This window comes from Podarcis raffonei, chromosome 8, assembly GCF_027172205.1.
Source record: "Podarcis raffonei isolate rPodRaf1 chromosome 8, rPodRaf1.pri, whole genome shotgun sequence".
In the NCBI taxonomy this organism is placed as follows: Eukaryota; Metazoa; Chordata; class Lepidosauria; order Squamata; family Lacertidae; genus Podarcis; species Podarcis raffonei.
The window spans coordinates 52,628,110-52,655,539 of record NC_070609.1 but is presented as its reverse complement, the minus strand read 5'-3'; the positions used below and the strand labels follow the sequence as shown (position 1 = coordinate 52,655,539).

At 44.6% G+C, this 27,430-nt stretch overlaps 1 protein-coding gene across 3 annotated transcripts; it reads right to left on the bottom strand.

The window, feature by feature from the left end:
• Positions 1-284: 284 nt before the first annotated feature.
• On the bottom strand, positions 285-27,118 carry ZDHHC7 (zinc finger DHHC-type palmitoyltransferase 7). 3 transcript variants are annotated; one of them, XM_053400081.1, is made up of 8 exons: positions 26,851-27,118; positions 19,547-19,628; positions 9,487-9,809; positions 7,756-7,880; positions 6,282-6,378; positions 4,962-5,043; positions 3,850-3,980; positions 285-3,668 (listed from the first exon to the last, which is right to left on the bottom strand). In XM_053400081.1, exons 3-8 carry the CDS (start codon positions 9,790-9,792, stop codon positions 3,492-3,494), a joined length of 918 nt encoding a protein of 305 aa, XP_053256056.1. In that variant the 5' UTR covers positions 9,793-9,809; positions 19,547-19,628; positions 26,851-27,118; the 3' UTR covers positions 285-3,491. The 3 variants fall into 3 exon arrangements, with proteins under 3 accessions (XP_053256056.1, XP_053256058.1, XP_053256057.1); XM_053400083.1 differs by lacking the exon at positions 26,851-27,118 and adding an exon at positions 22,153-22,326; XM_053400082.1 differs by lacking the exon at positions 26,851-27,118 and adding an exon at positions 22,157-22,326.
• Between the last annotated feature and the right edge of the window lie 312 nt (positions 27,119-27,430).

The following is a 27,430-nucleotide window of genomic DNA, read 5'->3' as shown; positions in this document are numbered from 1 at the left end:
CAAAGCATATGTTAACAGTTGTTTCCTCTCTTTGAACAGCTGAAAAAAATGTCAGGAGGACATAGTCCTTGAAGGTAAGGAAGTTCTTAAAAGACAAATGCATAGGGGGAAAAAGACATTAGGTCATCAGTCCCTCTATTGCCTCCTCTGTTTGGTTTCAGAGTTCCTGAAATTCTTTAGGTATTCTTCCCAAATTCAAAAAGGATGCCCAGACTTCTATGCACACAAAACATGAGCTCTGCTGTCAATATATAAAAATGAAATTAAATATCCAACACAAAGCCCTCAATTAGTTACTTTATTTTACATTAAAAAAATTACAACAGAACAAGGATTCGAAAAGCCAAGAAACTCCATTTTCATACACACACGCACACACACTTGCTAAGTCACACACAGGTTCAGCTGCTTTAAAAGGGATTTGCTGAGTTCCAGCAGTATACAGTCCATCAAAGTGTATCTATGAAGTCTTGTGTTAAAGCAGATATAACCAATTCTCAAACTAGGTGAAGGTACAAAATGGAAATGGGCAAGATCTTCCTGGGCTTGCTGCATTTTTACCCCTTGCTTTGGTAATCCGAATCTAATGTTATTTATCTGCTTGCAAGTTCTGCTTCCCTAGTAATACGTGCACAGACTTGACGGAACTGTGAATATGTACATAAGAACAAACTGCAGGCTTTTGTTCATGGGCCGAGAATGGACTGCAAAGATCCCTTGAGGCATTGTCTGAGCATTTTTGGATTCTTACAGGTTGCTTAGTTCACCAGCTGTGTGCGCCTGGCTTCGCTACAAGTCACCACCCGCTTGAAATGAGCCCATTTTTCTGTACGGCAGGTAGTGCACACATCACCATGGTTCCAGTTTATGCCCTGCATGGTGGGAGAGCAAATAGGACCCCTTCATCACCATATAAATACTGTGATTTTGTAAGAAGCCTCTCCTGATGGAGGCCCAATTCCCCTCCTCCAAGGGAGAATTGTTTACATGGATGTATGTACAGTGTGCTTGCCCCACAGCTTACACTATGTGTGTATGAAGAGGGGGAGCCTGTAACAAATTCATCACCTATATTAGGAGGGTCAGTGAACTGGTATGCAGTATGAAACAGACCCTTCCGTTGTATCTCTTGTTTCTCCTCCCGTACTCTCATTCCTCCAGATCACACAGTTTTCATTTGATGCCAAGGACCAAAATGGCCATGCAGGAAGCCCCCTTCATGGGAACACACGCTTGTGCATCATTGCCATCCTGCTATAAAATACAATTCAGGTCATTATAGTTAAGATGCTGCACAGAGACATAGAGAAATAGGCGAGTGAACCTCTAGGAATTAAAGATCCTACTGGAAAACTCACACTAAACTTATAGCCTACAAGTCATTCAGAAGAGGGAATTCTGCATGAGACAGAAGTTTGCTTGCTGTTTGCTTGCTTTTGTAATAACAGAAGTCGCAATCACTCTCTAAGCCACTTCTTTTCAGCAGTGGGAAGTGCTGGGGTGATATCAGCAAAGTCCCAGCTTCCCAGGCACATGCATACTCTGTCATCTGTGGGGTGTGCCAGCCTCCAGATTCTTGAGCATGCTGGTACTGCGATACCAATGGCTAAGCGAAAGCTCAGCCTCGATATGTTTAAAGGCAGGTTTCAATTTAGAAAGGCTTACCCCGCCCCCTCAAAAAACATTTCTCCTTTCTATACATGCATGCTCAAGATGTGAAGTCTCCTGTTTAAATGGCATTAAAAGAAAGGGGGGGGGGGAGGATCAGCTTCTGTTGCTGAGCACACATATCACTCCCTTCAGACAATGTTTCATTACTTGCAGATGTAACAGCACATTCAGACCATGTAGTGGTTTCACTCTACAAGGGATGGTAAAAGCTGGTTGGATACCACTGATTTCTCGAGTTCAGAAGTGGTTTTGTTTGGAATATGGTAGCATGCTGTATTTCCTTTTGCTGCCAAGGATTTAAAAAAAATAAAATCATTACATGGAATCGTCACAATCAAGTACTGCACTTGTTTCTGAAGAAATCTGCCCATCTCCTTTGCCGACAATGGTAAGCAAGTGTAGCTATGAGTCATACGGTTGGCATGGCTGCAAGGAGACTATCTGAACAATTGGCAACATTCCCAAACGCATTCAAGATTCATCATGAGAGCCCCATATTTGTGTAGGAGTGCTGACGAGTACTCAGCACTCTCTCAAGAGTAGTGCCAATAGCTTTAACAGGACAATGCCACTACAAGAATCCCTTTGCGGAATCAGGAGGCGCCTCTCCCACTGCAATGAACATGAAAACTGGTGTTATGTGGCAGCGGTGCATGCACAATGGTGCATTAGTGAACTCAGCAATTAAGGCCATCTGGAACCAGCAAGTCTGACTTTCACAGAGCATGTTTAGAATCTGGCTGCAGGCCAGCATGTTTAAAGACATGCCTGTTCTTCAGATCTATTGCAGCTTACATCTTCCCACCCCCTATGTGCAAGTTCACTAGGTCTTACCCATAGCTTTTGAGAGGCCTGGCTTGCATTCTGACAAATTTATATAATGAAATGCAAGAAGCAATTGAAGCTGTTGGTTCAATTAAGAGACTTCCAATATGCATTTTTTCATGCCACCAGAAGTTTATATCCATGGTTCCACTCCCGCCCCCCTTTTTGAAAGGACAAAATGTAATCCTTCAATACACCTAATGATGAGTTCCCTTAGAAATTGTAATGAACAGGAAATTGGTGTAAATACCTCAGGGTAGAACAAAACCCTGCAATATGATTTCTGCACACTTACCACTTAAAACTGAATCCCAAAAAAGGAATACTTTTCTGAGCCTATGGAAATTTTGGACACTGACTGGCCTTGTATGTTTTGGCTACAAGGTAATGGATTACAGACCTGTTCAGATACCCACATGCAGAAGTACAGCTGAGGGGGTCTTTGGGGACAAACAGAAAAGTTACATAATGGAGCTGAGCATTGCCTAAAAACTATCAGGTCAAAAATGGTTTCTTTTGGCTCGTGATTTCCAGCATTTGTACTTGTATAATAACATGATTGACAACTGTGCCTTGCCACAAAGTCATATAAAAACAGCAGAGGTCAACTCCTTAAAAAAAAAAAAGACACATATCAAATAAAAGGGGTTTGACAAAAATAAATGCATAATTAGTCCTCTAAAATAATAAGTTACAGTAGTAAAGACAATATTTTGGCTTCATAGTGTGACTGTCCACCTTTCTTGGTTGTTTCTGATTGTTTTGTCATCTTGCTTGAAAGCCATGTGTGGTAGTATCCAGTTGACACTTCTGAGAGTTAATGAGATGTCTGTGACTATAAATGTATAAAATTCTGCTTGCTACAAGCAAAATGTTTCATGTGTGTCAAATCTTCATTGGTCACAGGTTACTTGTGGGCAGCTTTTTTCTTTTTTCCTGGTGCCCAATAAATACAATATACTACTTTTTGTGAGTTCCAGCATGATTAGACAGACTCAAACAGAAAACTCAGGACCTCCTTTCTTGGCTCTTAGCATAAGCCGTCTGATTCGAAATCCAGCAAACGGATTTATCCATAGCAGAGAAGGCTGGCCCCCAAAGACAGATTTCATTCCTTCCCAGCGCAACCTCCGTTCCCATGTAGGCTTCTCACTCTTCAGTCTTTCAATCTCCTGCAAGTAAATATGATAAAAATTGATGTTAAGAAATTTGGAAAGCACGCCAAACTCTGGCCAAGACTGAACACCTGTCTCAACAGACGATATGGAAAGGGGCATAGGAGCATAGGAGAAGCAGGTTCAAATCCCTATCCAGTCCTGAAACCAGACCCCAAGAAAAACCCTCAATTCTGACCGTTTCATCATTGCATATCGAGTGGATCTGGGTGCCGAACATTACTGCGGTAAACGTCAGAAACAGAAAACCCTCAAGGCACAAGAAGATCAACAGGATCACAGTCACAGGTGGTGAAAAGTCACTGCATTCTGAAAGAGAGCGGATGAACTTCAATGAAAAAACAAACTGCAACAAGCACGCCAACAAGAGTTAACTTCAAAAGGATTAGCAAATCTGAGAATGTAACAGGAAGTTAGGAGCAATCTACAACACAAAGCCCAGGCTGAGGGATCACATCAGTAGCCAGACTGTTGGCCTGCAAGGGACCAGTGACATGTAGAATGGGAGTTTGTTCCTGTATGGAGCTGCCACTGTACACAAATGGTAGTAGGACACTGTGTGCTCAAATGGAAAGTGCCTTCCAGGTGCTTCAGGCTCAGGTGCCACCGGAATTTGTATAGATCTAAATACCCAGTTGTATTTATATGGCAAAGTATAAAACACGATATACGCAGGCCTCCCTCATCACTGATTCACCATGCTAGCTAGGTGTGCATGACCTGCGCCCACATGCACAATTTAAAAAGGCAATTATTTTAAAAGCAAAGTTAAAAGGCACGGTCTATTGGAATGTGTCCCACCATTGTCAAGCTCCAATGACTTCCTTAATAAGGAAGGATGATGCCTCTTCATCTTTGTGATGGAAATGGCAAAAACCACCTTAGCAAATACTGCAGGGCTTCTCAATCATAGATTTACATGGGTCACCAGTTTCCATTTGACTTCCGAGGTACCACTGTACAATCCCCAAACAAATCTGGGAGGCATTTTTTAAAATAATACTTATGTGGCGAGTGAAAGCTTTTCTTTATTAACCAAGGTGTTTGAATGACTGTTCTGCTGTTTTTACTGTTTTAGTGGTTCTTGAGGTTTATCTGCTTTTAAAAAAAAAAATCTGTTGATTTTTTTTTTTTTTTTTTAGATAATGCTGTTAACTTTTCAATTGTTTGATTTTTACATGGTAGTTTCTTTTATGGCACTTGGATACTCTGGTAGAAAAGTGATTTAGAGATATCAAAAATAAATAAGTCAAACGCCATATTACAAAAGCAACTGATGTGTGTGCTTACCAATCCACTGTCCTCTGACGCAGGAGAAGAACTGAAACCCACACAGGATGAGAGCATGAGCTGAAATTAGAGCTATGTACATCTGGAAGTGAGAAAAAGATTTGGAAATCAGCTCTGAAAACCATGCAACCATTAGGCAGGCAGTCAATATTTAAATTCTTTTACAACTTGTAAGAGGACCATGCTACACTGTGCAGTGCTTTCAAAATTCTCTTTTTTTGAGGCGGGGCAGGTAATTTGCTGCATTAATCTAGAGCAGGGATAGCAAACCTTTCCCACCATGCCTCCACCCAGATGTTGTTGGACTGCAACCCCCATGATGATGTTGTTGTTGTTGTTGTTGATGATGATTATTATTTATATTCCGCCCTCCCCAGCTGAAGCCGGGCTCAGAGCGGCTAACAACAATAAAAGTAACACAGCATTCTAAAAACCCGAAAAAGCCCTGGCTCTGCTTGAGGCCAGCCTAACCTCCCTGTGCCCCAGGACTTCCAAGATGTTTTTGTTTGAAGACCGTAAGGTCCTCCGTGGGACATACCAGGAGAGGCAGTCCCGTAGCTACAAGGATCCTAGGCCGTATAGGGCTTTAAAGGTTAAAACCAGCACCTTAAACCTGATCCTGTACTCCACCGGGAGCCAGTGCAGCTGGTATAGCACCGGGTGAATGTGATCCTGTGGCGAGGACGCCGTAAGGAGTCTCACCACGGCACTCTGCACCCGCTGGAGTTTCTGGGTCAGTCTCAAGGGCAGCCCCATGTAAAGCGAGTTACAATAATCAAGTCTGGAGGTGACCGTTGTGTGGATCACAGTGGCTAGGTCAGAGCAAGAGAGGTAAGAAGCCAACTGCTTAGCTTGGCGGAGATGAAAAAATGCAACCTTTGTTATAGCTGCAATCTGCACCTCCATGGAAAGGGTGGTGTCAAAGATTACACCCAAACTCTTAATGGACGGTGCTAGCACTAACTGCGCCCCCGCAAGAGATGGGAGTTGCCCCCCCATCTTAAACCAACAGCCATGAAGGCTGGGCACTGAAGGCTGGGGATCTATACGCTGACTATCTGTGATCTAGCCCATCAATGTTTTCCAACAACAACTAGTCAGACGGATCCAGGAAACTCACAAGAAAGCCATGAAGTCAACAGCTCTCTCCTGCGGTTTTGTCATCTGCCCCACCAACTGATATTCAGAAGCACGCTGTGCCTCTGAGTGTAGAGGTTCCAACTTGAAGACTCAACCCCCAAATTAGGATAGCCAGGGCAGGGACAGTTTTATATTGGCAACAAACAAACAAATGATAAATAAATAAATAACCATACTCACAGTAAACAGCACAAAAAACCTCTGGTTTCTTTCCCCCACACAGTTATTGACCCAGGGGCAGTGATGATCCATCTTCCGAATGCATCGCTTGCAAATGCTAGTGGAAGGAGGGGGAAAAAACACTGAAAGTTATGCTGTGGTATGTGTTACAGATATTTTGCCCTTGGTGACTGCAAAGAGGCCATCTCTCTGGAAATCTAAGACGCTGGCATGCATGGTACAGGAGGCCAAATGGAGGATGATTTCAAACTGCAGCTCGTTCAATGCAGCCGCTCTACATTAACAGATGCTGTAGGACATTCAAACATTGTGCGACTTAATATTGTTTGTTTTCTGCAAGTCAGAGTGAATAAACATGATTAAAATACACACAAACACACCTCAGGGGGCACACCTTGCTCCCTCCCCAATAAAAACAGTTCAATGAAAACTGAATATACTTAGAAGTCTTGGAATATTGAGCATTAGCTGGAAAAGAAAAAAGGAAAATTGGGGTGGGATAATGGAGGAGGGTACAACTGGATGGGTGGCTCTCTGAGCAGCACTCAGGTTTGAAGGTGCCCCACCAACAATACTAATGCTACTAATTATAATAATCTTCAATACATAACAACATTGCACAGTTCCACATTTCATTCTACATGGAGTGCTGGCACCTTCCCTTACCTTGAAATGAAGGCTCTCAAGCACCACATTTTTCAGGAAACACATCTATAGCTAGCAATTTTTAGTGCAGATGAGCTCTGCCAGATCTTCCAGGAATGGCCAGATTCAAGTGCTTTGCTACCACAGCAAGCTTTTAAGCATTCAACTTAATGCTTAGAAGAGCAAGGCACAAAGAGATGGTGGGACAAAGTGGGGAAGCAGCTGCAGGTAACTTGTGGAGAACAACAACCCTCCATGCTCCTGCTTAGCTTGTTCAGACAAAAGGGAATCTGAAAGGAATCTTGAAAGAATTGACCTTGTCTGTCACTTTTGCACAAGCTATAGTGAATTGCAAGCAACTTAGAAGTCACACAGCAATGCTCTGTTCCGAGAAAGCTGCAAATAGAACACACATGAAAGCAAAGAATACTTTTAGGGAAATGTGCTGAAAGAGGCATATCTGAGGTCTGAGAAGCCACGCAAGAGTCAAACTATACATTACACGGAGACTGCCATTGTTTATGTGATTTTAAAAAAAACAACAAAAAACCCCCACAGCTTCAATCCTTATTGGAAGTATTCTGCAGAGACTGTGAGGCTAACTCATTTCCCCAAGTGCTGAAGTCACAGGGAAAATTGCCTTACTATTTTCCCCAGGAGGGAAAGTGGCAGTGGAGGATGATTTTCATTGGGGCTGTGGAAAGGAGGAAAGGGGTCAACTTCCTTCCACCTGCATAATTGCAATATGCAAAGACGTTTTTAACATCGCTTATAGTTTGGGCCTTGGATTCCAGGCTGAGAACAGTACAGAAGCAGCAATGGGACATACCTGCAATGGTGGGCACGTTCCGGTTTAATGCTGCAGCACTTTGGACACTTGTAGATTACTTCGCCTGGTTTCAACTGCAAACTCTCCATGTACTCTTTCGTGGCATTTCCTTTCGGAACAGCCCCCTAAGGCATTACAGATGGAAAGGAAGACAAGGCCCAGTTACTGGTATATATCTGAAGAGTGCCAGTGGAGTTTTCGAAAGTGATCTAAAAGGCAACCTGAAGGCACAGCTGGGAATAGGAATGGGTATGAATGCAGCTTAACACAACTTTAATGTTACTTCTAGAGGGGCTGAGGTCCACAAGTTTCATGCAAAAGGTATGCTCCAAGGAGGGATTTGGATAGAAAGAAACAGGGCACCAGCACGTTTTTGAGAGAGTTCTCACCAAAAAGGAAGAAAAGGCAGAGTAATTTAGAGGACCTGGAAACATTTGGGCAGATGAGGGTGGCAGAACAAGAAGGTTGCAAGCAGAGATGTAGCAGGACAGGAGGGCAGAGTAACAAGATGGGACAAGGATCTGGGAGATCTTTGGTGGTAAGGACTAACTGTCCTCAGTACGGAGCCTATATACATAGAAATAACATTTTAGAAAGTTAGAGAGAAACTGCCGTATTTCCTCAGACACTGGGCCTTCTCAATAAGCTACCAAACTGAGCAGTATCATGTTCAGACAAAAACTTGCTTGTATTTTAATTTACAATCCTAGTTTAGGCAGATAAAAAAGGATCCTATTCCTCCATTTCTTTAGCAAGTGATATTATAGACATGTAAGATTTAATCTTGGGAATACACCAAGGAAAAACACACTATGTCCATGAGGAAGGTCTGTAGGAAGGAAGATGTATTAAGGGTTTTGTGGGAGCAAGACCATAATGCGGCAGACACTGGAGCAATTTCTTTGATTTCTGGACTACAATTTCCCACTCGACTATTCATGATGGTTTAAGCTTTGGCAACTGAATGTTCACTGTGATCCAAGCCAGAGGAGTGCATATGTATTCTATGCGCAACTGGACTGTTTTCTTATTTTCCAGCCCAAAGTTCTGTGGGGTGTGCGTGCATGTGCAAATCACCTCTCTCAATTCTAAAGGCTGCTTTCAATGAAAGAGAGAGAAAGGCAGCAACACAAAACTGATAGCAGTTACTGAAGCAAAGGTCTTAACAGTAATGGACAATTAAAAGAAACAAGCAGGCACTAGGGCCTGGAGGGAGTACTGCCCCAAGTTTCAGTGTGGTAGCTAGGGAGAACTGCAGAGGGTGAGGCTGTAGGGATGGGGAATTCTTACATGATAACAAAGCAGATGCAGCAGTCTAGAGGCAAGGCTGAGCATGATATGTGTCAAAGAGAAGGCTAATGGGGGCAGCTGACCTATTCTTGCTCTTCAATTATTATTGAAGAGATTATCCCTAAAGGAGCACAGTCCTTAGCATAAAAAGATTTCCCAACCCTGTGGTAGGCAATTCACAAGTGCATGCCAATAGGATAAATTACTAGAAAAGGCTTCACACACAGTAAGAAGTGTTGACTGTTCAAGCACGATGTATATAATGCTAGTTGTGTTTCCTGTTTGGGGCATTTTTATTTGACTGTAGGTTCTGTTTCTTCTCAAACAAGCTTGTGGTGCTATGCAAGTACCAAAAGTTCTGCCCAGAAAAGATTCCCTGTGTATCACTGTTCCATGCACACAAAATGGTTAAACCCAACTGTGAGGAACATGTCTACTCACGGGATCAGTCAGCATTGTTCTCAGGTGCGAGGACAAGGCGAGCACCGCCAAGCAGTTGAAGAGGACCCCATTGATGAGGGAGTACCAAAAGTCTTTGGAAGGCAGCAGCATGACAAATGTCACTACAAAATCCGCATAGATAACGAGAAGCCAAGTCATCACCGCACAGACCATCCCACAGCCGTCACGGATGAACCAGACCCGGTCGGCCATGTCAGATTCCGACGATGATGAATCATAGCTGTCATTTTCGGCAAGCAGCGGGTGATGCTCGACGTCGCGGAACCTGTGCCCAGATGACTGCATGATTTTCTGGACTGGCCCTGCAGAAAAATAACAAGAGGGCAGCCATGAACCAAGGCGTTTTGACAGCAGATGTCAGGTTCTATTACCATGGGGCAGAAGCAGGTCTGATGGTAGAGGTTACCTCGCCATAACAATTTTGTTCAAGGAACAGTACTTTAGTGAGAGAAAGTGCAAGTCTTCTGCCAGTTACCTGAATATTTTGCATCTCCCACTTCTCTCTAGCAGACAGATTTGTTGTGGTTGTAAGAACATGAACAACCCAGTAAGATACACCTCACACCACTTCAAGGGGCAGTTATATATTTTTACGAACTCTGAATTCTTATGTCAACTGCAGGAAAGCATTTTGTTTAAAAAATTAACTGAAGTTTTTGTTTCTGTCCCTCCTTCAGAGCTCTCTGTATGTATTCTCATCTATTCTAATCCCAAACCTGTGGTATTTTCTGCATTTCACAGAACACCATTTTTTCTCTTTCTGCACTCCATCCATTATCCCTCTTTTCCATCACTCATGAGTAGGGTGAGGGAATTAAGCCAAAAACAGAAAAGCAAGTGGAAGCAGAGATTGCTGCAGTTAAAGGTTCATCTGTGGTCAGGAACATAAATTAATCAAGCAAAGACATCACTGTTGTTTTCTTTGAGTCTGCAAATGACTTTTTAAACCATAATATTTGCTTTAGACTGAAATGAATGTAAGTTACATACCTTCAGTAAATAGTTGTTTAGGTAAAGGTAAAGGTACCCCTGCCCGTATGGGCCAGTCTTGACAGACTCTAGGGTTGTGCGCTCATCTCCTGTGTGAGTGTCTGAGGGCCCTGCTCCTTCCTGCCACTCACCATCTGGCCCGGGGCGGGGCCTGAAGCCTCACATGGACTGCTGCGCTCTGCTGCCCAGGAGGACTCTCCTGTGTGAGTGTCTGAGGGCCCTGCTCCTTCCTGCCACTCACCATCTGGCCCGGGGCGGGGCCTGAAGCCTCACAGGGACTGCTGCGCTCTGCTGCCCAGGAGGACTCTCCTGTGTGAGTGTCTGAGGGCCCTGCTCCTTCCTGCCACTCACCATCTGGCCTGGGGCGGGGCCTGAAGCCTCATAAGGACTGCTGTGCTCCGCTGCCCAGGAGGACTCTCCTGTGTGAGTGTCTGAGGGCCCTGCTCCTTCCTGCCACTCACCATCTGGCCCGGGGCGGGGCCTGAAGCCTCACAGGGACTGCTGTGCTCTGCTGCCCAGGAGGACTCTCCTGTGTGAGTGTCTGGGGGCCCTGCTCCTTCCTGCCACTTACCACCTGGCCCAGGGCAGGGCCTGATGGGCCTCACTAGGACAGTTGCTGTTACTGCTGGAGGGGTGCAGAGTGCTTTTAAAATGTTTTAAAATTTTTCTTTTGAATTTTTTGTATGTGGGGGGATGGATGTTTATTGGGCCGGGAAATTTGTTTGATTTTATGTTTTTGTAATTTTTATTGTTTTCTGTTTGTATTGTTTTATTATTTCTTTTAAGGTGTTATTTTGTTCTTAAGGGGAGGGGTCAGGGCTGCTGGGGAGTGGGCCCCAGCCCACAAAATGGCTGGGGCATGTTCCACAGGGGGGGATGCACTGGGACAACCGATCTCAGTGATCACGGGTAGGAGGAGGAGTTACACTAAGACCAGACCATGTCATTACAGAGGAGGCAGGTTTAGTCGTTGTCTGAGGACTATCCCTGCCTCCGGGTCTGGTCCTGACCGGATGGATACTAGAATCAGCAAGGGATACCCACATGACCTGAAAGTGTTGCTGTGCAATGCCAGGTCAATGATTCATAAGACCACTGCCACCCATGACTTGATCATGGATGGAGGACTTGACCTGGCATGTGTAACAGAGACTTGGTTGGATGAAGCAGATGGGCCTGTCCTTGCCGCTGCTTGTCCACCAGGTTTCTCTTACGCACAGCAACCCAGGTCATGTGGGCGGGGAGGGGGGGTTGCAGTGATTTTTAGGAAGTCATTAGTTTGCACCAGGCGTCCTATTGGGAAGACCCAGTTTTCCGAGTGCATGTTCTGGAAGTTGGGCAATAGGGGCAGTACAGGATTCCTTTTGGTGTACTGACCTCCCCACTGCACCAAGGATTCCCTGCCCGAGCTGCTTCAGGTCGTGGCGGATGTTCTCCTGGAGACACCTAGCTTGGTTGTCCTAGGGGATTTTAACATCCATGCCGACACGACCTTACAAGGGGCCGCTCGGGACTTCGTGGAAAGCATGGCCTCCATGGGGCTGTCCCTGAATAAGTCTGGCCCAACCCATAGCCGCGGACATGCCTTGGACCTGGTGTTTATCTCTATGGATGTTGGTGATCTGACACTAAGTAAAAGCGAAATGAAAGAAGTGCCATGGTCAGATCACTTCCTGGTGCAACTGGACTTCTCTGCGACCCATCCCCTCTGCAGGGAGGTGGGACCAATTCGGATGGTCCGCCCCCGCCACTTAATGGATCCAAATGGTTTCCAGAGAGTGGTAGGGGATGCTTTATCCCATGTTGATGGCCTTTCAGCCGATTCCCTGGTGGCCCGCTGGAATGTGGAGTTAACCAGGGCTATTGACTGTTTGGCTCCGAAGCGCCCTCTACGATTGCATGGAGCCCGGAGAGCCCCGTGGTTTTCCACGGATCTGAGGGCAATGAAACAATCGTTGAGACGGCTAGAGCGCCGGTGGCGGATAACTCATTCCGAATCTGACCGGACACAGGTTAGAGCTCAACGTCGAGCCTACCAAGTGGCGATAGCGACGGCGAAGAAGACTTTCTTCGCCGCCTCTATTGCATCTGCAGAAAACAGCAGCAGCAGACTTTTTCAGGTGGTTCACAATTTAGCGGAACCACCTGCTACATTGGGGCCCAGTACGGGCCACATGATCTCCTGCAATGATTTTGCAAAGTTTTTTGCAGATAAAATCGCTCAGATTCGGGAAGAAGTAGACTCCACCGTGGGAGCAGGGCCGGGGCGGGAGAGTGCTAGAGTTCTGTCTAGTCAAGTTGTGTGGGATCAATTCCAATCTGTTACCTCCGAGGATGTGGACAGGCTGCTTGGACGAGTGAAGCCAACCACCTGTCTCCTGGATCCTTGCCCATCCTGGCTTATAAAAGCTAGCCGGGAAGGACTGGGCGATGGGCTTCGTGGGGTGGTGAATGCTTCCCTCCATGAGGGATCCTTCCCAGATCCGCTGAAAGAGGCGGTTATTAAACCGTTTCTTAAAAAACCATCTTTAGATGCGGCCACGATGGCCAATTATCGCCCAGTCTCAAATCTTCCATTCTTGGGTAAGGTGACTGAGCGAGTGGTTGCTGAACAACTCCAGGCACACCTGGAAGAAGCGGACCATTTGGATCCCTTCCAGTCGGGATTCAGGCCTCATCATGGGACTGAAACTGCCTTGGTCGCACTGGTTGATGATCTTCGGCGGGCTAGGGACAAAGGTGAGAGCTGTTTCCTAGTTCTGCTGGATCTCTCAGCGGCGTTTGATACCATCGACCATAACATCCTTCTGGACCGTCTTGAGGGGCTGGGAGCTGGGGGCACTGTCATACAGTGGTTCCACTCCTTCATCCTGGGCTGTGTTCAGAAAGTAGTGGTGGGGGATGAGTGTTCAGACCCCTGGGCTCTCACTTGTGGGGTGCCTCAGGGTTCTGTCCTCTCCCCCATGCTTTTCAACATTTACATGCAGCCACTGGGAGAGATCATCAGGAGGTTTGGGCTGGGTGTTCATCAGTATGCGGATGATACCCAGCTGTACCTCTCTTTTAAATCAGAACCAGTGAAGGCGGTGAAGGTCCTGTGTGAGTGTCTGGATGCGGTTGGAGGATGGATGGCGGCTAACAGATTGAGGTTGAATCCTGACAAGACAGAAGTACTGTTTTTGGGGGACAGGAGGCGGGCAGGTGTGGAGGATTCCCTGGTCCTGAATGGGGTAACTGTGCACCTGAAGGACCAGGTGCGCAGCCTGGGAGTCATTTTGGACTCACAGCTGTCCATGGGGGCACAGGTCAAATCTGTATCCAGGGCAGCTGTTTACCAGCTCCATCTGGTACGTAAGCTGAGACCCTATCTGCCTGCAGACTGTCTCGCCAGAGTGGTACATGCTCTGGTTATCTCCCGCTTGGACTACTGCAATGCGCTCTACATGGGGCTACCTTTGAAGGTGACCCGGAAACTACAACTAATCCAGAATGCGGCAGCTAGACTGGTGACTGGGAGCGGCCGCCGAGACCATATAACACCGGTCTTGAAAGACCTACATTGGCTCCCAGTACGTTTCCGAGCACAATTCAAAGTGTTGGTGCTGACCTTTAAAGCCCTAAACGGCCTCGGTCCAGTATATCTGAAGGAGCGTCTCCTCCCCCATCGTTCTGCCCGGACACTGAGGTCCAGCTCCGAGGGCCTTCTGGCGGTTCCCTCACTGCGAGAGGCCAAATTACAGGGAACCAGGCAGAGGGCCTTCTCGGTAGTGGCGCCCGCCCCGTGGAACGCCCTCCCATCAGATGTCAAAGCGATAAACATCTACCTGACATTCAGAAGACATCTGAAGGCAGCCCTGTTCAGGGAAGTTTTTAATATGTGACATTTTAGTGTATCTTTCATCTTTGTTGGAAGCCGCTCAGAGTGGCTGGGGAAACCCAGCCAGATGGGCGGGGTACAAATAATAAATTATTATTATTATTATTATTATTATTATTATTATTATTATTATCATCTCGCTCAAGAGGCGGGGAGCCAGCGCTGTCCGCAGACACTTCCGGGTCACGTGGCCAGCGTGACGAAGCTGCTCCGGCGAACCAGCACCAGAGCAGCACACGGAACGCCGTTTACCTTCCTGCTAGAAAGCGGTACCTATTTATCTACTTGCACTTTAGGGTGCTTTCGAACTGCTAGGTGGGCAGGAGCTGGGACCAAACGACGGTAGCTCACCCCGCCGCGGGGATTCGAACCGCCGACCATGCAATCGGCAAGTCCTAGGCGCTGAGGTTTTACCCACAGCGCCACCCGCGTCCCATAGTAATTTGGGGGGTGAGGTAGTTATTTAACTTACGTTAAACAGCAGACAGAACACAAATAACACTGTATATGGTGGAAACTAAACTGCAGTGGAATGGAAATGGTGCCAACTGTGATGAATGGAAATTGCTGCCTTTTTACATCTCTATCTGCAGATTTCTCAGCACCCCCACTTCATAGGTACTAATTTTTTCTCTTCCTCACCCCCCAAATTACTTTGCACTCCATGTCACCCCTTTTTTCTCTGTGCATCCTTGTCCCTCATTATTATCCCCACCCCTTCCAGGCTCTTATTTTTGCTCATTTTGTTACTGTTGTGCACTCCGTTCCCCACAATCACCTTACTTCTACAACCACTGTCTGAAATTGGTGGCAACAGCAAATTAAATGTTTGCTACCCCAACCATTAACCCCACTAAGGAGTCTTCAGCTGCAATCACCAGCTCACTTACTAGGGAGTAAGCCCCAATGGATAACATGGGATTTCCTTTAGAGTTAGCAAGTTTATGATTATGTTACTACATTCAAATGGAGCATGCAGCAAATTAGCTAAAAATACTGGTGCCAGCTCCACTGGCTGCCTCAGCATACAGGGAGAGGAGCAATGAAGATACTGTGCTGTAGACATTCTCCCTCCCTCATCTCTGCCTTTAACAGGAAGGAGAAGCAGGCTTAGTCATTTTCAAAGAAGTGGGAGATGACTGTAAGCTGTGGGCATTTGGAATTCCCCAAATAGGAAAGGAGGAGTACAACTGGCTCATGTGCCTAACATTACGTGAATGCTCTTTACAACATTCACAAAAGACAAGAAAATGAAGCCTATGCAAGATAGGTTTTTAATTCACTGAGTGAGAACATTTATACGTTTGTACAGAGTTAAAAATAGTTTATATTACATCCAGGACAGATTCCTCACTTACAACAGTTAATTCTAAGTCTCATTTGAAAGTATGAAGAAATGGCCTTAACTGCACTAGCTAATTAATGTTTACTCTGAAGCAGGATCTACTGAATTCAACTGAGGCTCATATTAACATTTCCCTGGGAACTAGCATCATTTTTTTGATCCCAGGGACCAAAAAAAGGATTCTGCCCCCCGCCACCACAAGTTATAAGTAATTTAGGCAGAACCGTTACCATATGATGAGAGCACACTACAATTGGTACAGCAAGGTGGCAAAGAGATTAAATGAGGCAGGAAACCCGATGTGATTTTCATTCCACCATAGATTAAATGGCCTAAGGCAAGCCACTCTTGCTCTTAATCTCTGCAATTTGAGGCCTATCAGACTTGGGTACCTTTCAGGGTTGTTGTGAAGCAGGGATGGAAACTTTACAGCTCTCTATATGCTGCTGCACTACTAATTCCCATCAGCCTCATCCAGCATGCCTAATGACCAGGGGTTCTGGACATTTGGAAATCACGTAAATGGTTATGTTCATATCACAAATTAAAAATATATACTTCTGTGTAGATGGAATAGCAGGGAGATCAAACAATTGATCCCATATGGTGCTGGCAAGCGGAGACAGTTGCTAAAGCAGAGACAATAGCTAAAGCACACACACAGCAAAAAATATGTATGTCTCAATTTATACAATGACTCAGCGAAAAAAGAAAAGAAAAGAAACAGGGCAGAGGCTACTCAACGCACTGCAGAAGCAAGATCTCTGGAAGGGGTTGTGCTTTGCACTTTCAGCTAGCAATTTAATCTTGGGAACAGATGCTCTTTCTGCTGCCCACACATTCTGTTCATTCAAAAGTGGTTAAGTGGTGAAATAGGTTCCAGCCTTATGAAATAAGACTGCTTTCCATGAGAACACCTTATTTTTACACACTGGCTTTTATACTCATTCCCAGGATAGAACGATCTAAATCAAGTCAATTTAAAACCAGTTAAAAATAGTAAAGTTATTTAAATCACTGTCTTTAAATCAAGTTTCTCCATTTTAAAATTGATATATTTTGTGAACAAGTGTTATATTCACTGATTCCTGTTGCGAAGCAAATTGGTTGCAACTAAGCTGAGTTGTTCTACAACCTACAACTATAGTCCTACGCAGAGTCAACCCACTGGTCCATTTAGCACAGTACTGTTTACACAAAGGTAGCTGAGGTGGAATCCTCCAGATGTTTTGGACTCCCAACTTCCATAGAGCAAAACATCATCACGTCTGGCTCGTGCTGAAGGGAGTTGCAGTCCACAACACAGACAAGAGATAAATTTATCTTTGGCCTTCTGCACACATATGCATGGATATTTAGTGAGACTGCCTTCCTGTAGAATATGCACATTTATGTGAAAGTAACACCTACTGAACCTAGTGGAACTTATTAATAAACATGTATATGATCAGATGTTTAAAACATTACAGAAATAAAGGTTGATCTTAAGTGGGAAAACCATGAAATGGAAAATGCCTATGCTGTTTGGTTATAGGGAATCATAACTATTCATAATTTGGAAACAGAACACCTTGCAGAGTTCAGATTGTTGGAGGACATAAAATAAAAGGTATAAAATCACCCATATGAACTGGTGAGATAAAGGATGCCATCTCCTGGCTCCCAGTCTAATGACTGAAACTTCTTCCAATAACACAACTTTGAGCTCATTTGTCTTACTTTCTTCAAATCCTTCCTGAAAAGCCACATTTTCTTTGGTGCATCCCTATAGTTCTCATAACATCACCAAATCTAACATTGTGCTGCTGAAACATTATTCCACTGAATACACATGCTTTCAATTCCTCCTTTCCTCTTCTGCTGCTATCTTCCTTGTCAGAAACTGCCAGCCCAGAGCTTGTGGGTCCCATGGCACAAACAAAAGCTTTAATTAATAACCCTGGGCATGTACCCCAGTGTCGAATGAGCACCTGGGAGACCAAATCCCTTCTATATATAAAGGTGTGATATAAATGCAGCCATAAATAAATAGATAGATAGTCGCTAGCCCTTCTAGAAAGAAATGGGGCAAAATGTGCTGCTATCTTCTAAGTGATTTCCGTGAAATGAGAGGTAGTGCCGTGTCTTTGTACTTAGTAAAGCACCATGACAATGGATGGAATGTTGTAAATAATAGTAATTTTGATAGATGCTCACAATAATGTCAAGTGCATGCATTAACATTGTTCCTTTTAAATTTGGCATATTTTTGAAAGAGAAACAGTATAATTTACTTAAAAAATAAAACTGAGGGTTATATCCAATGTTAGACCCATTAAAACTACTTTACTTGGATACAACTCAGCATCTTTAAATACTAAATAACATTCCGACTTTTTAGCTACCCTATTGGTTTCATTTTGCAATAATGCTCTCTCCCAGCAGATGGAGGGTTTTTCTTTTGTTTGTGGGACTAGGTGTTCATTGAACTGCACTTGGTGTCTGGAGTGGAACTATAATGAGCTTCATTTATTTGCACATTGCCTCATCGCACCAGGAACAGAAAGGAGGCCCCAGAGAGCCTCCAACTATCTATATAGAAAATCAAAGTATTATGACCAGATTGCAGAATAACCCCAAAAGTGCCAGAAATAGCATGAAACCCTAGAAGCACTTTCATCACTGAAATCCCTATTGATTCACTGCTATTAAGGGCCATGTTGGAGAGCAACCTGAAAGCACTGCATTGATTTGTGATATCTGAGCAGATGCCTCACCGCTTTCCAGCGTATGCTAGGTCCCCTTCCCTATAGCAAGCCAGCTTCAATGTAGTTTAAAGCGCACGCTTATCAATTTGTGTCATTACTGATTCTCTTCCAAACATTAAACTTGCACCATCCAATTTGATCATAGTAAGAACTTTTGGTGTTTCTGAACCAGATAAGGCAGACCCCACCCCACCCCTTGTCAAAGGGTATTCACAAACAATGGGAGTTGTAGTCCAGGAACACTTGGAGGAGAAGCAAGATTTGAAGTAGAGACTTCAGCCTTAGTCGCATTACAGCACATCACCTCTATGCAACATGCTGCTTTAAGTCACTAACGCCCGTTGAGCAAATAAGCAAGTTGAACTGCAAAGGGGGAGGGTAGCTGCATAAATTGCTCAACTTACTACGATCAGGATGCAAGTACAAAAAGGCCTATTAAGGTAACGTCCCAGGAACAGCATAAACTTTGAATGGAAGCATGCTGAAAGTTTATCTTGAAGACAAAGACCTTGAAGACAAAGACTTAATGAACACATACAAATGATCTGCCATTTATGTGTGGCAGGTTGCTATGCCAATCCAGGGGTGCCGCCAGTTCATAGGAACATAATACTGAGTGAGACCATTGGTCCACCTTGCTCAGTCTTGTCTACGCTGACAGGGAGTTTTTCGCAGCCCCACCTGGAGACGGAACCTGGGACATTCTGCATGCAAAGCTGGCGATTTACCACTCAGCTATGGCCCTCCCCTCACCTTTTTTTTTTTTTTTGGTCTGGCAAATACAGCATTTGAAATAGCAAAGACAAATGCCACTTCTGCTTGCTGAGCCGCTACACACAAGTTGCTTGAAGAGTGGAGGAGCCTCCCTGCTTTGGCATTTTAAGGTGAGCTGTTGTAGCTTGTTCCAAGGCATCATACTTACGTCTATTGCTCTATTTTTACAAATCTGAAGAAAGCTTATTCTGGGCTACAGGCTCACCATTAGGGACTTAACGGCATCTAACCATTTGTATTTCTATTTGCAACCCACCTTGAGCCTCTGGGGACAGGCTGGGCAATAAATCCAGAATGAACACATACCTGACAAGGAGTGTGAGTGTTAGTCTGACATCTTGCTGTTCCTTTGGGCTTCTAAGATGCATGTAGTCATAGTTGATGTAACCTGCACAGACATAATAAAGCCACTCATTAGTTACAAGCACAGCAGCAAGGTTATAACAAAGCATGAGGTGTCTTCTGTGATGGAATTACAACACATCTGTAGAAGCCAAAAACCTGCACGAATGTGGAGGAAAACTTCCATTCTGACGTCTGATTCACTTATCAGGTTAAAAAGGCTGCTTTTCTCCTCTGCCCTTGGATAAACACTGAATCTCTAGGAAAAAAGGTGGGGGAGGGGCTTTTCATTTTTCTGACGAGAGGATAATGTTAATGATAGGCATTATCTACCATCAGCTGTTCAGGAAATCTCAGACTCAAACCATTTGCCCTGCCCAGCTGCTCCACGTTGCTGTCCAGCTGTCTGATCCTTTCACCTCCATGTTCTTCCAGCAAGAGATTTCACAACTGGGAAACACCACTATGTGCTGTAGAAGACTATCTGAGAACTTCTACTTGGAGCACAACACGGTCGCTAAATTACTGACTTGGATTGTACCTTGTAGTTTCATTCTGGGCACAATTTAAAAATGCTGGTGTTGACTTTTAAGGTCAGTAAAGTCTTGGAACCTGGATACATAAGAAGCCATCTGCTTACATGAACCAGTCCAGCCATGATAAACTTCATCGGAAGTCATTCTCCAAATATCTGGGCATTGTGTCTTCCTCCATGGCTGAACTCCCTCCCTAGGGATGCTTACCTGACACCAACATCATGAAGCTTTAGGTGCCAGTTAATAATGATGTTGTCTGCCATTTGTTTTTCTTTTTTTCTTTTACTGAATTATGATTTAATTTTACTATTTCTGAGTGGATTTTTGTGTGTCTATATTTTGCTGTCTATTTATGCCGCCCTTTGCTATTTATACAGGCAATGCTTTGGGGAAGGTCTTAATTATGTTTATTTTTATATTAACCTTAACTGGTAACTTGCCTTGGAAATTTTAGCAAACTGAAAGGTGGGATATCATTCCCTCCATTTATGAAGTTCAGAGGTAGGTGAAAGAACTTGCACAGCCAAAACAGTGCACACTCACAAGAGAGGTATCAGCAAGTTTGCGGAACCATCAGAATTTGCTGAAGTTAAAAACAATAATAAAACAGGCGGGATCCCTAAACAAACCACTGAGCACTGGCCACACTCAGCGGTCACAGAATGCTGACTAATGATTTGGGGACGGAGGGAACAGAAAAAGCAGGTAGGTGGGGAATAGAATGGAATATTGTAGACTACCTGGGACAGTAAACCAGTGTACAGTGGTACCTTGGTACTCAAACAACTTGGAACCCAAACACTGCAAACCTGGAAGTAAGTGTTCTGGTTTGCGAACTTTTTTCATAAGTCGAACATGCTCTGTTTTGAGTGTTACGCTTCCGATTTAAGTGCCACACTTCCATTTTGAGTGTTACGCTGAAGTCTGTCTTGTTTTTGCTATTTATTTCACATTTCTGTTTTTGCGGCTTTTTTGTTTTGTTTTTGTGACTGTGTGGAACCTAGTTCAGCTACTGATTGATTGATTGATTGTGTGACTGCAGTACATTGTTTATTGCTTTCATTTTATGGATAAATTGTCTTGCTAGATAGTAAAATTCATGTTAAATTGCTATTTTAGGGGTTGTTTCTATAAGTCTGGAACGGATTAATAAATTTTGCATTACTTTCTATGGGAAAGCGCGCCTTGGTTTTGGAACACTTTGGTTTTGGAATGGACTTCCGGAACAGATAAAGTTTGAGAACCAAGGTACCACTGTATGGACACTGCAGCATCATATATAGAGGCACCTTCACCTATTATCTCAAGTATGAACAAATCCCCAGACACAGTGCTTGAGGTTTCATGACCATGAATTCAATTGGGAAAAATTCTGTCTCTGCAGTCAGATTAGCTCCCCCTTCCCCAAAAAAGATTTCTGTTGGCAGAAAAGAAAAATCTACAGGGCCCTAAATGTGGGCACCAGTGACAATATTAGCGAGAATATCCGCATTGACAATGTAAGCAAAGCTGTCACACACAGTTAAGGCATGGTTTCAAAAACGAAAAATGAAAATCTCACAGCAAACTGGCTCTGCTAACTACAGAGTCAGCATCTCCTCTCTCAAAAGGAAGGCCAGCCAGTCTTTCATTATACAGGTCTGTAGCCCAGGGGAAGCCCTTCTGCAGGAAAGCAGCAGCTGCAGGAGACTCAATCTACCTATAAGCGCCCAATTAACCCCCTCTTGATTATTTTGTCCAAGTATTCCATGCTCAAGGTCACAGTTGCTCTACTCCAGCTAATGGTAGATTTTCTGCAATTGGATACGCAAAATGATCTTGAAGTAAGATATTTTCCCTGGAAGCTGCCTTTGTACACGACCAGCTGTACGTTAGGAAAGACAGGGAATTATTTTCAATTATGCTAGGCTACCTTTCACTTTTTGTATCTCCCAAGTCTCTGACCTTCACAGTTTGTCTATGCTTGTGTCTTGCACCCTCTCCTTCCACCCACTGTGTGATCCATAATCAGTCCTTTAAGATGACTTTACTTACTTACAAGTAAGTAAGGTGAACTGTTCTAGCTGAAAGGGTGAAGGGGCTTGGGAATTCTGCAGGCCTCACAGGCGCTGCCCGACCCACACGGTGCTGCATGATGTCATCCCATCATGGAAAGCGGGCAGACCCTGTGCAACCTTGAGGGCCAGTCACAAGTCCATAGCCCCCTTCAGCAGCAAGTCTCAGCCATACTGTGTGAAACCGTGATGTCACAGAGCCCAGCCATCTCCACTCTGGTTGTGAGGAGGGCAGACCCACTTATTCAGCAACAGGCTGGTTGAGAGCAGTCACAATTTGAGAGTTGGACACAGACACACCAAATGGCAAGTTAGGAACAGACACACAAATCTGAAACTAGTCCTTCTTCCTACATAGTTGAGATTTACTGAACCCTGGCTTTGGTTAGGATTACACAAGCAAGCCCACAGACACTACCCCCCCATTACAGTTACACACACACACACACACAAAACCCAATCCAGGTTCTGAAAGGCAGTCTTCTGGAGTTTTCTCAATGCTTATGAGGTTAATACGAATCAGTGTGATGTTCCATTGAACTGTATACACATCCAACCACTTTCTTTTGAAGAGTTTTTCAAGTACATACAAAAATCTACCTATTCTTTTGCATGCCAGTTATTGGATTGCTTAATCCAGTAGAGAAGGACCATAGCTTTCAGTAATGAAGTGCCCACTTTGCATGCAGGTACAGTCACTGCCTTCTCCAGTTAAAAGGACTTCAGGTCCAAGTGCTTGAAATAACCTCTGCCCGAAACCCTGAAGGGTCAGTCCAATCAGAAGAGAAACAAAAGTATTTGACATCAAACTCCAAGAAACAGCACTTATCACAACTACTTACTAAACTACTGACTCCTATTTCTGGCTAACGAACTTTACTGACAAAGGTTCCCTTCCCCACAAAAATTCATCATGCTCACATTCATCACGTTAAAAATTCTAGAACAAATTATGTCACCCAAGTCAGTTTTCGGTAAGCAAAATAAGAAGCCAAAGGCTATTCTCTTCTAATAAATTATACATGTAAAGAACCTTATTGTACCAGGTAGAGGGCGACTGCTTTACACCATTTGGTTTTCGGCAAAACATTTCAACAAAGTGTCCTACTGCACTGCACGGTAACAACAAATATGCATGGGGAAACTACCATGTTTTTGTTTCACTGCCATCGTGTTTTCAGACTCCCAACAACCAAAAGGACTAGAATCATATTTGAATAATAGGTAACAATACCACAATACCACTGCTCAGTGGTGCAACACCTGCTTTGCATGCAGAAGGTCCCAGGTTTAATTCCTGGCATCTCCAGGTAGAACTGGAGAGACCCCTGGCTGGAACCCTGGTGTGTTTCTGCCTGTCACTGTATACAATATTGAGCTATTATTTACTTATTGAATTTATATCCCGTCCTTCCTCCCAAAGGAGCCTAGGGTGGCAAAGGTGTCCATAATTTTCTTAAAAAGTATTCCAAATTCCCAGATGACAGCTCCCAACAGTTTTATACAAATGTTAAAATAGCAACGAGACAAAAAGGGCCCTTGTGGGACCCGTAGTCCAAAAACCACAGAGCCAAGCGACAATCTGCTAGTACTACTTCCTTGTAGCGACTCTGCAGGTAGGAGTGGACCCACTTTAACACAGAACTTCCTGCTAGGTGGACCAATGGTATGACACAGTGTAAGGCAGTTTCTTATGATCCTAAAAGCTGCACAGAGATACAGCAGGGACTACAAATTCTTGTAGTACAATAGGGACCCTCTCTCTACTTTGGTGACTGTGATTGGCTTTAAACTGTTTTAATATTGTATTTTTATAATGCTGTAACTTGCCCTGGGATCGCATGGTAAAGGGCAGGTAAGAAATCAAAGTAACAACAACACAAGTTGTGTGTGCCTATTCCAAAACGATTATCAAAGTTTCAGGTTCTTACTTGTTTTACAATTTGCTTAAATCATCTGAAATGTGAGGACCTTAAAGAGAGAGGTTGTATTGAGCAGTGATGGTGGTGGGGAGCCAATTGAGGAGTTAGGTGGAGTACATGCAGTTTCCTGGCAGTTTGTCCTACCTAGTTCAATCCCTTGTCACAGAAAAGGAAAAAAAGGAGTGAGGGGAACCAAAGACTGCTGAGATGGAAATATTATCTCTCTACCAGAGACTCTTGAAAGCCAATGCTAGCCACAGTAGAGAATGCTGGTGTAGATGGACCATTGGTCTGACTCAATATAAAGAAACCTAATGAGCAGTGTCTCTTAAAGCCAAGGATAATGAATTAAATCAATGACAATGTTCCTTGATTTCTTTGCTGCAAAGACAGCAGCCAACAAAAGCATCAGCATCTGGCTCTCAATGTGAGTTTTTCTGTACAAGGTGAATGAAATTTTTTTAGCAGACATATCAGAACAGAAAGCCAATTATCCCAGACACTGGGTTGATTAAAAACATTCTCTCTCAAACTTGGTCCTACAATCATGGAGGAACACAAAGCCATGGCTGGAAAAGGAGGAGAAAACTTATTCTCATTTACAGGACTAGGTCACTGGCAGTCCTGGAAAATGAATGCTAATGGTTGAAGATTTCACCTTTATGCCAGGAGGAAAAATGTAAGCCTCTGTGCTGAGACAAGAACAAAGATAACAGCATGATGGGAAAATCCTGATCAACAGGGAAACCAGGACCAATTTCTCATAGAGATGGCAAGCCAGTGTCTAGCCTACACCACATCAGCCTGTAAGTGGTGACTTGAAAGTAAACCATCAAATCCTGTGCTTAAAAAAAAAAAAGCAATTATGTCAGGGAGACAGCAGGGTTCCTGATTTCCTGGTTTTCTATGTGGATGGATTTTTAAATATATATATATATATATATATATATATAGAGGGGGGGAAAACATTCAATCAAGTGCATCCCCCCTAAGGCAACGTAGTTCAGGCAACCATATGCTCAGTGAGCCCTAGATGAAGCATGGTACAGCTTTTGCTGTGGGATGGAACAGTTCTCCAAGGACTGCAATCTCGTGCACATTAATTGGGAATACCTCCAAGTACAGGATAGGGCTACAAAGATAGGATAGGGTTGAAAAGTGTGAGAAACACAAAGTAACAAAGTATTGAAGAGTAGAAGGCAGTAACGGCTGATTTTATCCATGATAGTTTGTAGGGGTGGGGGTAAAATACAAGCTATCAGTTGTCAGATGGCGATGAAAAGTGTGGTCAAGTAGAGGTCATTTTCAAATGCACAAATAAGACTGGGAGGGGTTTACAATTAACCAGCTGGAAGAGAGAAAAGGTGTTAGAGCTGTTGGTTTAGGACTGGAGAGACCCAGGTTCAACTTTCTATTCAGAAATACAGCTCAACAAGTGCCAGTCATGACCTCAGCCTCACCTACTTCAAGGGTTAGTGAGGATAAGAATGGTAAAGAGAACCAAGCGTACCTTGGCAGAAAGGTGTGATTTACCGTAGGTAAATAAGCATAGTCAAGCAAACTAATTAAGTACAGTGGAACCTTGGGTTACGTACCATTCTCCTTACGAACACTTCGGGTAACGAGCTCTGTTAACCCGGAAGTAGGTGCTCCTGGTAGTGAACTTTGCCCTGGGATGCAAGCGGAAGTCGCACGCCGGCAGTGGGTGGCCCCGTTAGTGAAAGCGCGCCTTAGGCTAAGAACGGTTTCGGGTTAAGAACGGACCACCAGAACAAATTAAGTTTGTAACCGGAGGTACCACTGTACTTATTTTAGTATTTATTTTAAACATCTATTTTATTATATTTATTGCATTTCTATCACATCTTTTCTCCAATGCTCTCAAGATGGCGTATATGGTTCTCCACCTCCTCATTTAATCCCCACAACTCTGTGAGGTGGCCCAAGGTCACCCAATGAGCTTCATGGCTGATTTCCTAGGTCCTAGTCTAACATTACACAACACTGACCCCACTGTTTCTCAAAGGAGCTCATCACAAACCACCTCTCACCACTTTCCCCAAGATGGTGACTACTAAATGTTGCTGAACTCCAACACTGTCAGTTCCAATCAGTGTGGTCAATGGTAAGGGATGGGAGCTAAAAGCTCAACATCTGGAGGATGCCAGCTTGGGGAAGGCTGCTCCAGCTTATATGTGCTATATGGCAGCACAGGTGTGGGCCTTCCCAGTGGTGGCACCACGTTAATAAACTTCTTTTCTGAAATACTGGTAGTGTGAACTCTTGATTGGTTTTTCTGGCACCAACCAAAGACCTTACCTTGTCTGCCCTGGCCTTTGTTGGGAATGAGCACTGACGCTGGGTGTTGTGGTGTTCCTCTGCCCACGCTGGCTGCAAGTTTAAATTACTATTTGTTCGATACAGTTTTAGTTTTGATTGCATTCCCCTCCATGGGGTCGCTTTAGCGATGGCAGCACAGGCCAAATAAATAAATATTCCAAATAAATAAACCAAATCTACATCACACAGCCACAAGAGAAGCCCGGGGGGAGGTACAGTTTGTGGGGCAGAGGAACATGGGTGGGGGAAGAGAACTGGTGACATGCTTGGTAGGCGTGGTCTAAAGAGGAAGGAGGGGTCGAAAAGGGCGTGGCTTGGGATAACCGAGACATGGGGACACCCGAATAGGCGTGGCTTAGAACAAGGGCGTGGCTTGCTTATCTCTCTTTCTCCCTGCCCCTCCCTCACAGACTCACCGTCGCTTCGGTCCCTTCAGGGCTTTGCCGACGACAACCCAGGATGATGAGGGCGGCGGCGGCGGCGGCAGCAGCAGCAGCCTCGCATTCCAAGGCCCGGCCCATCCCGGGGAGAGAGGAGCCCCTCCGCTCGCGGCCCGCCGAAGGGAGGTTGGCAGGCCGTGTGTGTAACGGCCGCTGCCGCTGCTGTGAGGGGAACAGGGCGAGCGCGAGCTTGGGAAGCCAGCCCGGCGCACTGCGCAGGCGCCTCGTCGCGCGGCTTAGGCCCAGCCCCTGAGGGGTGGGGAGGAAAGATGGCTGTGCGCATGCGTAGAGCGATGGGTTCCAAAGGGCACAAGAGAAAGAAGCAGAAAAAATTAGGGCACTGCAGCGACTCCGGAAGTCATGAAAGCAAGCCTATTTTCCTGTTCTCCCATTAATCAAAAATGCCGGGGGAGGAAGCAGAAGTAACAGCGCGGGAGCTGCGGACCACACTGTGCAGGACATCTCGTTTTGTTTTGTTTTGCTCTCAATCGGGATTACGTCGCTGTCCCGCAAATGGCAGCTGTCGAATGGAAACTCGAAGTGAGGGGTGATGGGC